At 38.3% G+C, this 17,378-nt stretch overlaps 1 protein-coding gene across 2 annotated transcripts in view; it reads left to right on the top strand.

Annotated features, from left to right (window-relative positions):
* Positions 1 to 17,378, top strand: part of GABBR2 (gamma-aminobutyric acid type B receptor subunit 2) — a 487,842-nt gene that overhangs the window by 265,236 nt on the left and 205,228 nt on the right. For both annotated transcript variants that reach the window (XM_055800671.1, XM_005242566.4), the window contains exon 8: positions 12,128 to 12,188. In XM_055800671.1, the coding sequence (XP_055656646.1) occupies positions 12,128 to 12,188 (61 nt within the window). The remainder of the gene's footprint in view (positions 1 to 12,127; positions 12,189 to 17,378) is intronic.

The raw sequence follows: 17,378 nt of genomic DNA, 5'->3' as shown, positions 1-17,378 counted from the left end.
AATAGAGAATTTTAAAGTGTCAAAACTATGCCAATTATATCTCACTGATTCTCTGCAGGCTGTTGGCACAGGTTAGAATAGGATTAAAATGGGCAGTGAAAAGGGCTGAATTTGATTTTATGTAGAATATGTTGGTTAGATCTCCTTCCTGCCAGTGCCAAACCTGTTCAAATCTCTGTGCCCAGCAACACTAATACTCTTCTCTGCAGCTTTCAGTCAGAATTTGATGCTGATGAAAGCATCACCTGGAGGGATGCAGCACTAAAGTGGAAGAGAATGAAACATCTACTTCATTATCGTCAAACATAGCTGTCTTCAAGAGTGCTTTCTGATATGGAATGCAATATAGACAAAATCGGAAGTTTTAAAGAAAAGCAATTCTGAGTCCTAGGATTAGAAATAGTTTAGCTTAGGCTTTTTAGCTTTACAGAAATATCTATCTTAAAACAGTTTTCAAGTAAAGCCAAAACTACAGCCGGGCTAAAATAAAAGGCTGTTAGAAGCTTTCTGTAAATTTAAACGAACAAAGATTATCATTGTTTCATTATGAAATGGAAAACCAGCCCATTTCAGTGACTGTCACTGGGAAATATATATTAGAAAGTTAATGTCCTGGACTTCGTGTGTGTGCCTTGAGCTGCCTTAATTGATTTGCCAAAGAAAGGTTTAAAATCCTCTAGTCACTACAAACATTTAATGAATATTGAATAAAAGGGTTTGAGTTCCTCTGTAAGAGCTTGTACTGAGTAAAGAGGGAAAATCAGTGTTTGTGTTCTGGGCATGGATGGCTGTTCACTAAAACCCCAAGCCTTTTAGCTGATTCCAAATAGTCTTTCCTAATTGGCGATCACCCTTCTGCCTGCAGGGAAATTTTTAGATGTATAGTAGCAATATAACACTGGGAATGGGTCTCTTATCGTAGTCTTTTCTCTAGCCAGTAGGAAGAATCATCCAAGACTGACAGGTATTCGTACTTAAAAAGAGATTTGTAAAGCTGTCTGGTGTTTATGCCTTTTTTTATTTTCCTTTCTCATTAAGGCAGTTTTGAATTAAAGTTCTCACTTAGTAATCTGAAGATACTGTGCTTAGCACTTGCACGTGAATAAAGCCAGTGTGCTCTACATTGGATGCAAAGACTTTGCTAATAACATAGGCTGCCAGCTCATTAGGAAGAACCTCATAAACAAAGTAATCTCCTGTGTCCAGCCAATGTGACAGAGCCTGGGCAGAAAGAAGTGCGTGGATAGGAGGTAATGGCTCTTGTTGTCTTTTGGGTCATCATCAGAACAAATGAAATATAGTCTGTGCATTTGTGCTCTCTGCTGGGATTAATGTAGTTTAAAGAAAATGGAAGAAATTACTTCAGAACATCGTCTGAAATTGCACTGTTGAAGAGATAGCACTGCTACTTAATGTGGTGTCCTTAAAAGGCTTTATGCCATCTCTTCTGATTCATTCTTACAAAAGCAGTGAAAAAAAAACAACACATGGTGGCAGAATATAACGTACTGTTATGCTGTTTCTAGAGACACACAGAGCTAGAAGCTGAAATCATCAGGGACTCAACCTCAAAAGAACAATTCTGAGTATCACCTAAGCAGTTCATATTTACTTTTTAATACACACTGAAAAGGGCTTGAGTTCCTAGTCCCAGTGCTTCAGACTGTTTCCTCTTCTGTTGCCACCCTGAAAGACAAGTTGTTTACATCAATGCTTTTATGCACATCTGAAAGCGATTGAGTCAAGAGTAAAGGAATTATTTTGCTCATGCTTCAGAGGCCAACTGCAGGTTTGGAGACTAGCTAAATGTTCAGGAAAAGCTTGCAAAAAAGTTTGTCAAGTATGTATGTTTCATTTTAATTTCTTTCCTGTCATGCTTTTAAACCCAAGACCGCTAGTTATGACCATATTTTAGGCAGCCCACAAAGAGCTTATATGGGCACTGGAAGAGATGGCTCACAGAGCAGAACAACTCTGTCACTGCATGAAAATGATATGGCAAGAAAGAATAGTAAAAAGAGCATCTAACTTCTTTGTCTTGTGCTAACCATAAGCCTAGCTGAATGTGTAAAAGCACATTAAATGAGTGACAAAGTGTAAAGGTTTCTTCTTTCTTCACCTGCAATGGCCATCAAGTGCAATACTGTTTGATCATGATTTCCTGGGTAGTACCTTTTTTTCCCCACCTTCACCTGCTTATGAATCGCTGGTATCTTGTCAGAAACATTATTCCGTTAGACTTGCTTCTGTGCATAAACCAAGAGTGCTCAGATGTTCACAAATCATCCTTTTGCTTGCTGTGCTGAAAAACAATGTTATGATTGTGCCGTCTCATTTCAGCATAACTGTGTAAAACCGTGTATACACAGCTAAATGCTAATCTAATACAGCAACTTAGTCTGGGCTTCTCTCTTGTCATTGTGCTGACAACAGCACGCTTTTGTGCAGACAGCTGATGGCAGAGGACGCTGTGAGATGGAGGGACAAAATTCCATCTGAAGAAATTCTGCACATTCCCCATCCAATTCCTGCACTTCCCTGATAAAAGAGATGAAGTTCAGCCCAAAATATGGTAAAGTTCAGACAGAAAAATATTAGTTAGAAATAGAGGCACTGTTCTACACAGCAAGAGCATCTGTGTTTTAGTTATGGATAGCCTTGCTCAGGAAATAAATAGGAAAATTGAAATAAAGGCGTAGAGAGTGGAAAGGGGGGTGGGTTGGGGGGGGGAAATCCCCTCTGCTATGGAGAAGAGACTGAATGGACTGGAACTCTTTATTTAAAAGGGAGTTAAGTGGTAGCATGATGAAATCATGGTGGTAAGACTTACGGTACTTTGTATTTTCACATAATCCTAGATGTGGATGGTAGGTACATAAAGATGTTATACTTGACCACCTTTTCCCAGAATTTGAAACTTAATGTGATGTTCTTCGCTTGCCATTTCTTCCAGCTTAGCTGTGGATTACAACTCAATCATTCCTATCATGATATTAGGAGATGCACAGTGTAGCCATTTTTTTGAGGAAACTTGTTTTTGGAGAAATGCTTGTAATTCAAGACAGTTCATTCTAAGGGAACCTGGAAATTTAGATTTTTTTTTTAATTTCTAGAAACTCTATTACTTATTCTATAGGCCTTTAAGGGAGATGCGTGCCAAAGCAAAGAGCACAACTGGTCAATGCCACAAAGAGCTTGTATCAGCTGTTGTTAGGATCTTCTCTTGGCAAATACGAGGCACCAAGCTCATCTTTTTTTATTAAAATTGCTGGATAATTTCACCCAGAACAGGTTTTGCCCTTAAAAAATAAAAAGAAGGAAAAAATTAGTAACTTTTATATGTCTTTCCTGTGTTCTTTATTTCCAAATGGCCTCTGTTGTGAACCTGTACATCTGCTTATCCTGTACTTCACTCATGTTGAAGCAGTTTCTGTAACCTATTTAAAAAATCATGCATGTTTACTGAACTCTAAGATAAAGCCGATTTTATATTTCCCTTTCTGTCTGCCAAAAGTTCACAGAAGCAGCTACATAAAAATATCTGAAGTGACCCATGAAGTCAGTAGACTGGTTCACTTCCCAGTCCTCTCTTTCTAAACAAAACAAATAAATAAACAATCCCCACTCCGTGCAGATTTCAGAAGTTCATTACAGGCTATGCAAAGGAACAACATGAAAAACATCACTGATTTTTCTGTTTTAGACTGATGTCCTAATAGTTTCTATGAGTGCCTCCTAGTTCTGATATTATGGGATTTGATGAATGCCGGTTCTTATTTTCCATCACTGTCACAATTACCAGGAGATTTTTTTTCTGGTCACTTCTGTTCCATCAATTTATTTTCCTTCTTTCCCACTTTATTTCTCCAAAACCCATGTTGTTGTGTTTGGAAACTTTCTCGTTCCAGTGGTACAGACAGATATTTAATGCTTAGAAGTAAGCATTTTGTTTTCCTGCTGTTTTATGCCTGCTCTGTCATAGCTAGAACACAAGTATCTGTTTAGATGGGAATGGTGGTATTGCTTCATTTAGAAAATGTTAGCCCAAGACCAGATTTTTAGCTGTGCTTCACACCTGCTTTTTGAGCTGCTCTGCTGCTGCTGCTCTCCAGACACCAGTGTTCAGTTACCCAAATCTTTCAGAAAATGTCATAAGAGAGAAAACAGGCAGGGAAAAGAAATCCCTTTGGATCATAAAATATTTCAAGTTTAAATCTTCAATCTTGAAACATTTGACAGAAACACCTTTTCTGAAAATAGTCTCAAGGCTTGAAAAGCACCAGTTACTGGGTCTGCTTAGATCAAATGTTCTAGAAACATTTTATCCACAGCAGTCTGAGGATGTAAAATCTTGGATTCAGAAGCACTGATGATTTTATGAAGCATTTTAATTTTTGTCACCCTCTGCCTCCTGCTCTCACTGTTCCAAAGGTGACAATTACCTCTTTATCCCACAGGGGTGACAACTTTATTGCTGTCTCCCTAGTATTCTCTGTTGCGCTGTGCTTACATCTCCTGTGCTTAGCTCTTTGTCTCTGGCTAATTGAGTGATGTAACTAGGTTGAAACCAGAAGAGCTGTGCACAAGCTGCCCTCAGCTGGAAGTTTGCTGTTTTGTTTCAGAAGGGAGGTTAGACTTGCAGAGCTGAAAGCTTGTTGGGTTACTCTCAACTATATAATTTGATGGACTAAATGATATTCCTTTTCTCAATAAACACTGCTGTCTTAGATGTGAGGATTGGAGGGTGGAAGAGGTTATGAATTACAGCACGTAGCTCTTCACCACCTAAAAGTTGCACAGCCAAGAGTCACAGAATGCCAGCTTGCTGGTTTTTGCATGTCAGGGAAGGCATGTCAGTAGCTAAGATATGTCCGGTAGCTACTCAGTCTGGTATGAGTAAATTGAGTGTAACATACGAGTAGTGGGTTCTGTGGATTGCATGGTAACGCAGAAAGGCTTTTGAAAGGAGCTGGGACTAATAGAGGGTGCCTCTCTCCCTCCCTCCCAGCTCTTTCTGCTGGCACCTGCATCTGGTACTGGAAAGCAATTCAGAAACATCTCCCCCACTTGCCAAACCAATACAAAATAAACCCCCAAAAAATCACAGAATACATTTTGCTGGTTTAATAGGCCACTAGAGCTCACATGGGGCCTGATGAATGCAGAGCTATGACCAGGTGGGTGTAGGAGGACTGTGCAGCTAGGAGCAATGTGGGCGGACAATTCCTGCCTGCCCTTTGGGTGTTAGCAAGCTCTTAGGTTTGCTGTCCTGTGATGCTTCACCCTCCTTGGCGCCTAGTTTTATTGGCCTTTGTCCAATAAGAACACTACGGGATCAGAGGTACACCTTGATTTCAGTAGGTGTCACAGAACTTAAAGGGACAGTTTTAATTGTATACTCATTATATAATAATGCACTCTGTTTTAAACTAAAAATATAACTTCAGTTGCCTTAGTTATCTCACTGCTTTTCAGGTGTTCCTGCATGCATTTATTTAAATGGTTTACTTTATATTAAATATCTAACTCAAGAACTCCAGAAGTGACTGAGTTAATTTTTGGAAAAAATACTGACAGTCACTTTTGGAACTGGTTAGACTGTGTAGGCTCAGGCATTTCAGGGAAAGCCACTGGGGATAAACACTATTATATGGGGAGATGGCTTGCCTTTAGGGCAGCATAGCCCAGATTCCTGGACAGTAAAGCAGAACTGAGGCAAAGTCCCTGGAATGTATTGGCCCATTGGAAAATACTCGGGGGACATGAGTCCTGAGGCATTTAACTGTCTTGCATCCAGCTGTGATGTGTGTGTCAACATACTCATGATCTCTCTTCTAATGAGGAGTATTTGTGTTATTAATTTAACTTGAATATCTAGTTATGACTTTTGAAGTCAACAGTGTAATAGCAAGTATAAGCTTAGTATTTAATACAAATCTGAATAAATAAAAAATTGTTTGGTGCCATGTGTGGAAGACTATTGGAGAGTGAAGTAAGGTCTAAAGCAGATCTTTTTTGTAGGTGTAGTACTGAAAATCACAGAAATAAATGCTACGTGTTTATTTCTCTGTTTATTATATTTGAGACATTTTGGAGAAGAAAATACATGGTAAATGAAATCATGGTCAAAGTGAAGACCTGGCCCTGTCTGTGAGAGCAGTTAAGAATCTTCTGAACTCTGATTTTATTGACTTACGAAGAAGGCTAGAGACATGAAAGAGAAAGTGTGTTGGCTGTGGATTTCAGTGTATGAGGAAGGAAAGAATTCTAACTTTGGCATGGGCCTATGTCCAGAGATGAATAATAATATTGTCAGTGATAATGCAAAGGAACTTCTAATAAATACTAGTGCTCTATAGCTCGAAAAGAGCTTAATGACATGTTCATAATATAGCAAAGATAATTACTTCTTATCCACCAGGAAAAAAATAAAGTATAATAAACAGCTGCTTCCAAGTGTAGACAAATGACTGACTGCTGTAAAGGCAGGGGAAGTCCCATGTGTAAAATAAAGAAAATGTTGGCTAATATTTTGTGAGTGCGAATGGATGAGTCCTGTGGACTTCTTATTCTGACCACAAATAAAGGACTGATGGCTAAGGAACATCAATTCAAGCAAAAAGGTGAAGATTGTACATCCAGGGATGGTAAAGACTGTCTTTTTAGTAATGACTTGAAAGGCAGTTATGCTGTATAATAAAGTACATGCAGGTAGCACGAAAATCAGTGTTAGGCTTGTAAAACAGAGCACATAGAAGAGAGTATGCAGAAGAAACAGGGAGATGATGTTCTATGTGGCAATTGTGAGACTGACACCATTGAAATGTTTGGTCCAGTGCTGGTTTTCATTTATGGTTGTTGTGGTTTAGCCCTGGCCAGCAACCAAGCACCACGCAGCCGCTTGCTCACTGCCCCTCACCCAGAGGGATGGGGAGGAGAACTGGAAAGGAATGCAAAAGTCAAGGGTTGAGATAAGAACAGTTTAATAGGTAAAGCAAAAGCTGTGCACACAAGCAAAGCAAAACGAGGAATTAATTCACCACTGCTCATGAGCAGGCATGTGTTCGGCCATCCCCAGGAGAGCAGGGCTCTGCCACACGTAATGGTTACTGGGGAAGACAAATGCTGTAATGCCAGATGTCCCCCCACTTCCTTCTTCTTCTCCCAGTTTATATACCCAGCATGACGTCCCATGGTATGGAATATCCCTTTGGCTAGTTTGGGTCAGCTGTCCTGGCTGTGTCCCCTCCCAATTTCCTGTGCCCCCCCAGCCCTCTTGCTGGCAGGGCCCTGGAAACAGAAAAGTCCTTGATTTAGTATAAACATCACCCAGCAACAACCCAAACATCAGTGTCCTGTCGACATTGCTCTCACATCAGAGCCCAAATGCAGCACTGTGCTAGCTACTAAGAAGAAAAGTAACTCAGCTGAAAACAGGACAATGGTAAAAGATTATAACACTGTAGATTTTTTTTGGGGGAAAAAAAGCACCAAATAATTACAGGAAAAGCAGCTGGACTCAGAGATGTATTAAAAAAACCCCACTCAACCAATCACATAAAAAAAACCCTAAACCGCACCCCTCTTCCCCAACTTAAGCTTCTATATATTTCTGTTGTCCAAGACACCTAACTTGCAATGTGCAACTAGTATTTTCCCTTGTGAGGTGGTTACACATTTAGGAAAACTGAGTAAAGCATAATCATTTAAGGCTGCATTATGAGTTATGCAGCTGCCATGGATCCCAAATATAGTTTATTGGGATGCTGTGTGCAGCAGTGGCTGTACATAGCAGCAGCAACAGCTGAGAGTACCACGCTGTGCAGACAGCTGATTCAGCTTCTCTTCCCCTCTTTGTTCACATCACTGTCTATTGGACAACAAGCCACACACTTCCAATTTCCTTCCCATCAACTTTTCAACAATAATTACTGATGTGAAGATCCTGTCCACAGCTCAGAGTTGGGCAGATCAGTTACAGAATTGGTATTTACTCTGTACTGGTAGAGAAAGGCGAAAAAACATATCTGTAGATGGTAGATTGAAGAAAATATAACAGGCGCTAAGATACCAGTGTGGGTTCTATTGGTCTCCACTGGGATGATCTGTATGTAATAGAGGAAGGGTTTGTTGATTAATTCACTATTTTAATGTATCGTAAAATACATGGTTTGATCTAAGTGCAAGTAGTCCACTCATGCACTTGATTTAAAAGTTTAAGGACAGTGATCATATTTTACGTCTCTCGAAGCAAAATAATTACTTGACTGGGAAATATTGACAGTACCTAAATATGCCTATGCAATGTCACCAGAACACAACAGAAGGTAAAAGGGGATTTTGTGTCTTGTATTCGTGATGGGTCACACCGTCTGGAGTCTGTACCAGCATATATGCTGGGGTATGTGGTAAGGTGAAAAGAAAAGACGAAATAGTACTAAGATTGGCTTTTGTAATGTCAGAGCTTAATGTGTGCATTAGTAATATCTATTATTAAAACATCCTCTACCTTAAATAAAGAAAAAACACTGTAAGTAATTTATGAATCTGAAGCCTAAAGAAGATAATTCTAGCTAAACCTTATGGTACGTTACCTCAGTGGCAAGGAAATTACTTGATGTGAGCTACAGAGTGTCATTGGATTATAACTCACTTCTCATGCCATAAATCTAAAAAAATGACTAAAAAGTCATTTCTACAAAACAGGTTTCTGAAACATTGGTTGGCTTATTTCTTACTATCGTTGCTCTTAGTTTATAAAATCATGTACTACAACATTTTATTATATATTTATATAACATTTTTTACCCCAAATGTAATTGCCTTATTTTTCATAAAATAGTGGTGAAAGCATGGAGCGATAGGTGACTCTCATTAGTTTCCTTCCTATTTCTGTTTTAAGAAATGAAGTTATTGCTAGTTATACAATTTCTCAGTATTCATGAGGAGTGCTCCTTTCTGCCATGTTGGCAGAACCAAATACTGCAACAGCAACACTACATCCATCTCCTGGGGCTGCCTGAAGTCCCAGTAAAAATCTAGGAATTTTTCTCACCGAGCACACAGGAATTTTAGTCTTGAGGGGTTTAAATTACTTGAGATGCTGTAGCCACTTGTTGCATGTTATGAAGCAGCATGTTCCTGAGGGGCAAAGAACCAAGTGGTATGGTAATGATGCCTGGGTAATATGTACTGTCATTCATGGATTGCACTAGAGATTCCTGCTTTGAGGCTTATTGCTGATATGGGGTTTGTTCATTTTACCTTTGAAAACAGATTTATTCATTGGATTACACATGGCATAAATAGCCAATTTCAATTTCTCAAAATTGTTCTTTTTCCTGTTAATATCTGCGTGTATAACATACAGACTCTGTAGTTTGTGAACAATATCCAGGACAATGTCAGACTTCATAAAATAGTATTTAGAAATTGTTATTCTTTATAATAACCCTTTTGACTTTTTAGCATTTTCCAGTAATCTTTAATGAAAGTAAAACACTGTAATTAAATAACTTTGCACATAACAATGACATTTTCACGAGTTGTTCCATAACTCTTTCATCACCATCATCCATATCTTTATTTACCTACTACTTAGATATACTTAGATAGTATAACCCACCAATCTTAGCAAAGGGAAGTTGATAAAAACAAATACTTCTAAATTTTTTTTACATTTATTCAGAACATTCAGAACTGATTTATGTTTTGGTGATAGTTTCAGAACATGCCAATGAGGATGTATGTGTTTAGTCAGTAGATGCGTATGATATTTGCCTGTCCGACTGAATGCTGAAAATGTGTGTGATTTTGCAAGCAGCATTGATAATACTGCAAACCAGTTACACTTGGAAACTAGAAAATTTCTTGAGCCGGTACATTATACTATCAATAATAGATGACAATTGTAGATGGCCATCACCATAGATCTCCTGTGAAGACAGGCTAGAAGAGTTGGGATTCTTCAAGAGCTGGAGAAGAAAAGGCTCCAGGGAGACCTTACAGCAGCCTTCCATTACCTAAAGGGGGCTTACAAGAAAGCTGGAGAGGGAATTTTTACAAGGGCAGGTAGTGACAGGGCAAGGGATAATGGCTTTAAGATCAAAGAGGGTAGATTTAGATTAGATATTAAGAAGAAATTCTTTACTGTGAGGGTGGTGAAGAACTGGACCAGGTTGCCCAGAGAAGTTGTGGATGCCTCATCCTTGGAAGTGTTCTAGGCCAGGTTGGATGGGGCTTTGAGCAACCTGATCTGGTGGGAGGTGTCCCTGCCCATGGCAAGGGGGGTTGGAACTAGACAGTATTTAAGGCCTCTTGCAACCCGAACCATTTTATCATTCTATGATAGCAGTGATGTTTGTGCTCCATGTTTAACCATAGATACCACTCTAGTAGACTACAACTTACAGTTCTATTAACTTGTAATAAAACAATAAAAGGAGATAAAGTTACAGTAAAAAGCAGTAAATTTAAAATCAAATTAAAAACTTATCCACACAGTGAAAAATTTAATTACAGAATTCTCCGATGCAGGTCACAGAATCAAGAATTTAGCAAGACTAAGACTGGGTTGACTATAGCTATATGTCTGCAATAAGTGATGCTTGCATAGCATCTTTATAAGTTTTTAATATTATCTACTGTTTTTTGCTTAAACCAAGTAGCCACTTAAACAAAGTAGCCAAGTGCATTAGGATGATGCTGAAACAGATGAAGGGATAGTAAAAACTGCTTCTCCAAACTAAAGGAGATCTGGATGAAGGCCGCTAAAGTGCACACATAAATCTGCCTGCTAATGTTTTAGGTTCTTTCCTGGAGCTGTGTTAGCAGCCACTGGATGAGACTTAAGCTTTACTGGATTTCATTAGGAGTAGCTCCCGTATCCTTCTGTAGCTGTCACCAGCATCTCTCCCATTACTGGTATACATGTCTCTTGCTCTCGTTTTGTCACATATAGGTGTTTTTGTCTTTTACTGCTTAGCACAAAGTTTCTTATATTTGTTGGAGGGTGTCATTTTCTGTTTATCAAAGGGAAGTTGTGTTTGGTTGCTTGCAGAAAACGTGGAATGGGTATGCTGTACTCTGCATCTGTTGTACAGTTCCTGCAGGCAATTGATTTCAGTAATTCAGATGGTTGTCTTCTGTGCATCCCCTTAGTGACCAGAAAGGGTTATCCAAAAAGGGGCTGGCTTGCACAGAGAAATGCATTGTAGCCTTAAATACCTATCATTTGTTTTCTCTTACCTTGATTCCTCTAAAACAAAGAATAATGTACATGATAATAATAAACCAAACTAGGGATGCAATAAAACAGCAATCTATATTGACAGCACTCAGCACTCCACTGTGGGTTCAAAATATTAAAGATACTTCTTAGCATAAATGAATGAAAACCTGTTCTTTCATACTTAATTATGAAATAGCTGAAGTAAGGAAGAAATTTAACAAGATCTTTTCTTAATGTAAATTGGAAAGATGGGATGAAAGATGAGAGTAATTTGCTAGGGATATGTGAGGAGGTTTCAGTGTCATGTAGCCATTATTTTGAGGAGTAACAATGAGTTGCAAAACAAAGGGTAGTACTGACTTAATGGCTTTACATTTAAAAAGAATTCTAGGACATGCATATTGGTGTAGTACAAAACCAGGCCACGAGCTACTGGTATCCATAATCAAGTAGAATAAGTATATAAGATAAGATATAAGTAGATTATAGAGCCATTTGGAGAACCATATGATGAATGAAATGGACAACGATTTTCTTGTGTGAGCTTTGATAACTCTTACATATCCTTGATAAAAACAATCACGGAGTGAAAATCAATTATTTGCTTATCTCTCATCATGTGAGGTTGAGTAAGTTACTGGCTTTATTGTACCTAAATTTCCATCCCTGAAAAGTGGGTGATAGCATTGGTCAATTTTCTAAGGCCATTTGAAACATGTGGAAGAAAACTTTAAGGAGGTGTAATTGAGTTATTTTAACCTTTGTTGAATCTGCTGTCTTCAAATTTAAACCTTACTTGGGTAATTTTAATTGTGAACGGAAAATAATTGCAGTGCTAACAAAACTATATTATGAGAGATTTATGAAACTTATAAGGCATTTATTTATCTTATTTAGGGTCAAGTTGTTTTCAGAAATGGAGAGAGGATGGGAACCATCAAATTTACGCAATTCCAAGGTAGGTTGCAAACAGTTCAATTTTCATTATAATTATGTATGCAGTTTCAAATTTGTGTTGCGTTTGTTTCAGGATGTTTTAAATAGTACAATTATTTTGAAAAACAGTTGCTCAGAAGATGCAGCAGAATACTTTGAAAGTTTTGTTACCTGCTTAAAATACTGTGTTTTTGAACCCTGAGTGCTCTGAGGTATTCCCAGATATTTCCAGGAACTTTTCTAGAAGAAAATCCACATACTTACAGAAACTACTGATCTGTAACAGCCAACAGCTGTTGGAAAAACTCTCCTGGTCAGCTAATCATCCACTTCTTAATACAGTTTCTGAAAACTGAATCTGGAGAGGAATTTAGAGAGAATTGTTGCTGCTAAGCTCTTTCAAGTTAGTGTTGTGCTTTCTAAAGACTCACTTTTGACATTCCACAACTGCTTTCTAAAAGTTGCTTCAGGAACTGGTCCCTCAGCATGCAGAGAACACAAACTGCTGACCCCATCCCTTGGAGGCAACACACTCCACAGTGCGACCTGCCAAGCCCGCTGCATCCTCTCAGCCTGAGCTGCTCCTGCAGGGAATGGTCTCAGCAGCGGAGACCACAAATGCAGCCATGGGGATTTGTCAAGGGTTGTTTGCAGCCCAGACAAGGTGCTTGCTTGGGAGAGTTTCCTGCAGAAATGGTGATTCATAGAAGACATGTTATAGTTCTCTCTGCAGTATATAAAATGCAATTCATGTTTTTCTTCCTGGGCTGAGGCTGAGATAAAACTGGAGATGATTGCATTTGGATGGTCTCATTAGAGTAGTGGTGAGAATGCTGGCAAATCCTTTTCAGACAATGCATGAGAAAGAAGCTTGCGCTGCCTTTGTCTTCAGGAGATCGCTTTAAACATAATCCTGCTGACCATGTTACAAAGGCTTATCCTTTAAACAGAAATTGTCTGCTGTATGGGCATTATTATTAATGAGCAGCAATGCACTTGAGGGGATCTGTTACTCATTCTAATTTACTGAAGCAATCTTGGGGATTGCTCTTGCCTTCACAGCTATAACTGATGCTATTACCTCATGTTCCCTGAAGCATTTCTGCCCACTAAAACTTTGCAGATGTCATCTCATGATAAGATAATTTAGAAATTCTTGCTCAACACTAATGATAAATATTGATTGCTTCCTCTTCTTCCCCCCACACCCTCCCATTTCTTCATAGTAGCGGTGTTTACAGCCACATGAAAGAATCATGAGAAAATATTGTAAGGGGATTTTACAAGAGGTGTTTATTCTTCAGAAGTCTGAAGGAGCCCTTATGCATTATGCCTAAGGCAGCTGTATGTACCTTTCTAGAGCATCTGAACAAGGAGGAAGTTTGGCACGTTCCTTCTGCACACTGAGGATGTGACTGTGGATTATGTCGAGGTGCAACATGTATCATCTGGACAAGTGATAGAACTCCGGGATACCTGATTTGTTATTTTCAACAATTCAAATTGAGTTTCTTTACAATGTTTTCAGTTTCACATCAGATTTACATCTATTTCAGAACTAATTCGGGCCCTTACTTGGGATTTGATCATTAACCTACAGGAAAAAATAACCAAGGCAGGAGACGGGCTGGGTTATCTCTCATGCAAACAATAGGCTGTCAACACATCTGAAGTCTGGTCTTAAGTTTTGTTTCATTTCTTACTAATTTTGGAAATGAATGTACAAAAACATATGAGAAATTGAAATAAGGAACAGTATAACAACATAGGTGAAACTTACCTATCTTTTTTTAACTATAAATGATATTTTTTCTGTTCTTTCATTGGTATTTTTTTTATACAAGGCTTTTACACTCAATATTTGTGGTATAATTGTAGAAATTATTAATTTGTTCAAAAGAATACTTTATTGGTTAGGAGGCTTTCTGAAACAGTCTCATTAACTTTAAAGAAATCTTGGACCATTGGGGAAGTTCCTAATAATGGAAAGAAGTTAATTAAGTCCAGTACTTAAAATGGTAAATGGGATTTTCCTTTGTCATTGTAGCTGTTAGGTGATATCGAGCTTAAAACCCATATAAAACTCATTCATTAATATTTTATTTTAGAATATGACACAAATCATGATGATTTCTAGGAAAAAAAGACCACATCAAAGATGTCTTGTAAACGCTTTTGTGAGATTAAATGTAATTATGAGAATAGAGTATATAAAGTGTATTAGTAACTTTTTATTCAAACATCATAATTGGGAATCATCAGTTTTAGTGTTCTATACCGCAAGAGTTATTTCTTCATCTGCAATGTTTTATAGTTTTGTTAACAATTTGAACGAAAATGCACAGTTATTACAAATAATTCAATGCAGAAAAATAAAATGGGTAAATAGATAATTGTATCTCAGACGTAGGATTCCTTGGCCAGCAATACTTTTCCTCATTTGCCAGGGTAGAAAATTTCTAGGTAGACTCAGGACCTTCATTTTCTATTCTTTGCTGGCAACTCTTGTGTTAATGAGACTATCTGCAAACATCATGGCTATGAAAAAAGCAGACAACCATGTCTGCCAGGGGCAAGGGAAAACCAGCCTGTGAGAGTTTAGAAGGTAACCGAGGTATGCCTGACGCACTGTGATGAAATTTTGAATAGCTGGTTTAATTTTGAATCTGGATATAGTTTTTCCCAAATTCACGCTAGTCATGTCTGTTTTTCAGCTTCTGTGCAGCCTGTTAGTGTTTCAAGTGGCCAAACAGATGGTGCCAGAGATAGCTGTGACCAAACTACTTACTGCTTTATAGATCATGAATACCACCCAGGAATGATTTAGTATGCAGCAGAGAATACAAAGCACATTTCATAGCATTTTCTTCCCCTACCTTACTGGCATATAAAGAGCAGTCTGTCAGTCTAGCTCAAATATCCAAGTGATGTTTGAAGCTGGCATCCTTCCGAATGAATGGCAATTTTTCCACGGGTGCAATAAATGGACTATTCTCTTTGTCAAACATGTAGTTGAAGTAGATAGCCAAAATCTTTTGGCTGGTGAAAGCTGAAAGAGTCCTGGCAACTGTTGTGTGCATATCAAGGAGCGGGGAGGGAAGCAACAAAACTGAGATTGTAGATTGCTGTGATACAGGACGCTGCAAGAACAGACACATACCTGTCTTTCAAAGTGTTTCACTTTTTCGCAGATCTTTTCTGATTAATCTGACTGGAGCCTAAATGGCGCCTTGCTTTCAGCCATATTCCTATTTCTGTCAGACATTAGAGAAACTCTTAAGAGACTTCTGTGCTGTAATAGGTTAAAAAGGAAAACTAAAGCTGAATTGTAAACAAATACCATTGAAATGTGCATAAATCACGCTTCTTGTAGATAGGAACAAAGTCTGTGGTACTGCCTGTTGAGAAAACTTGAAGAAAGTGAGTGGTCATCTGCTGTGTCTTTCTGGGAAGAATTTAAGAGTTTCAACTCATTTAACCGGGCAATATGATAACAACATTTGCTTGTGTTGAAAGCTGATCTAGGTACCGAGCAAGAATGAGAGCATGGCTTGTCAAGTGGTCTTCTTAGAAAAGGCCTCACTGAATTTCTTCAGTAAATGCCCCAGATATTCTTCTCTGAGTTTAATCAACAGAAATAGACAAACAAATGTCTACTCTACAGTGAAGAGAAAGCTACATGAGAATCCAGGATTTCTTAACTGGAGCCTCGGTTCATCTACTTAGTTCCTAATTGTTGTCCCCAGCTGCTTCAATGAAGGAGACATTAGCAATGCTCCAGAACCACCTACAGATACAACAACTTGTTCTCCAGGGTCATCAATCCAACCCTGGAAAAGTTTCCTTCTGTTATTCTAAGTATGATCCAGCAGAGTCTTAACTACTTTTGGTTCTTGCTTCCATATGGGTTCATATAAATAATAAGACTAATGTCCTCTGAATATTTTTTGTATATTTACACCTGTCCAGTATATACCACACAGAACCAGTCTTTGGATCTTCTTTCTGTGATAATGTTGAAGGAATACAATCCAATAAACAGAAAATATTTAATGACCACTCTAAAAACTCACATTTGAAATATCTCATGTCATATCTGGAATCCGTGGTGTCGAACATCCAGAATCAGTGGATTCAGATTTCTCTGCTTCTGCAGCATATTTACAAAGTGAGAATAAAATCTCCTTATAAATATCAAAATTTTTGAGTGACTAAGGAGTACCTTTGAAGAGCCATATATGAGCTTAGGGGAAAAGTAAATAAAGAATTTCAGAATTCTGTTGGCTGAGCAGAATCTGAATGGTGAACAATAAATAATCACTAGTGTCACATTGTTCATGTGATGAACAATAAAATATGTAAAACTGTGTGGTGTTTATCCTGGGCAGCTGCATTCTTCTGGAAAAGATCTTTCTGTCATTAAGGACTATTATTTTGCATGCAAAAAAGAGATTTAAGGAGTCAGAAATCTTGCTTCTGTCACATCCTAACTGGAGTACTTGACTGAAATCACAAAAGTGTTTGGTAGACTTGGTGTGCAGTATTGACTCCATTCTGTCTCCTTATAAATAATGTAGCTAGATTGTAGCTGTTCCTATCTTAGCCACCACTGTTTTTGTTAGCTTAATGATCAATTCATCCTGTCAAATTAAGCCTGTTTAACAGTACCCGTGGTGGCTTGTAGCAATTTTCCAGCACACCGCACACACAAACCTCCCCCCACCATGTCCTAAACAAGCTTTTTTAGCTCCAGGGCAGTTAGTGGTGGCTAGGTGGAACCTTTATTAGATCCCTCCCATCTGAAATCCCTCTAAACAATAGTTTTCTACATGCTGTCAGATGTTTCAATACCAGTTAGTCCTGATAGTTTGAACTGTGGTATACAAAAACCCACTTGTCTTATAACTTGTCATTTAGAGTGCTGATTCAGCAAATAATTTAGGCAGTGCATTTCAGTCACACTACCTCTGTGGAGTACCACTTCCATCTTTTGTTGGCAATGATGTTTTCTTAAGCGATTTGGGTTAGTATAATCTATGTGAAACTTACGAAACTACAAGGTGTCAGCAAAACTGATTTAGAGTCCCATTTCAATGACAAGGGTAGTCATCTAATATGGAGAGATGTGCCAAGCAGAGTGCTGACAGGGTGTGCCTTAAATCTGGAGTCACTGAATATTGTTATTGCTGATTAAGAAGATGACCTAGAATAT

This window comes from Falco peregrinus, chromosome 3, assembly GCF_023634155.1.
Source record: "Falco peregrinus isolate bFalPer1 chromosome 3, bFalPer1.pri, whole genome shotgun sequence".
Taxonomy (NCBI): domain Eukaryota; kingdom Metazoa; phylum Chordata; class Aves; order Falconiformes; family Falconidae; genus Falco; species Falco peregrinus.
The sequence above is the reverse complement of the archived record's forward strand: the minus strand, read 5'-3'. Positions and strand labels throughout refer to the sequence as shown.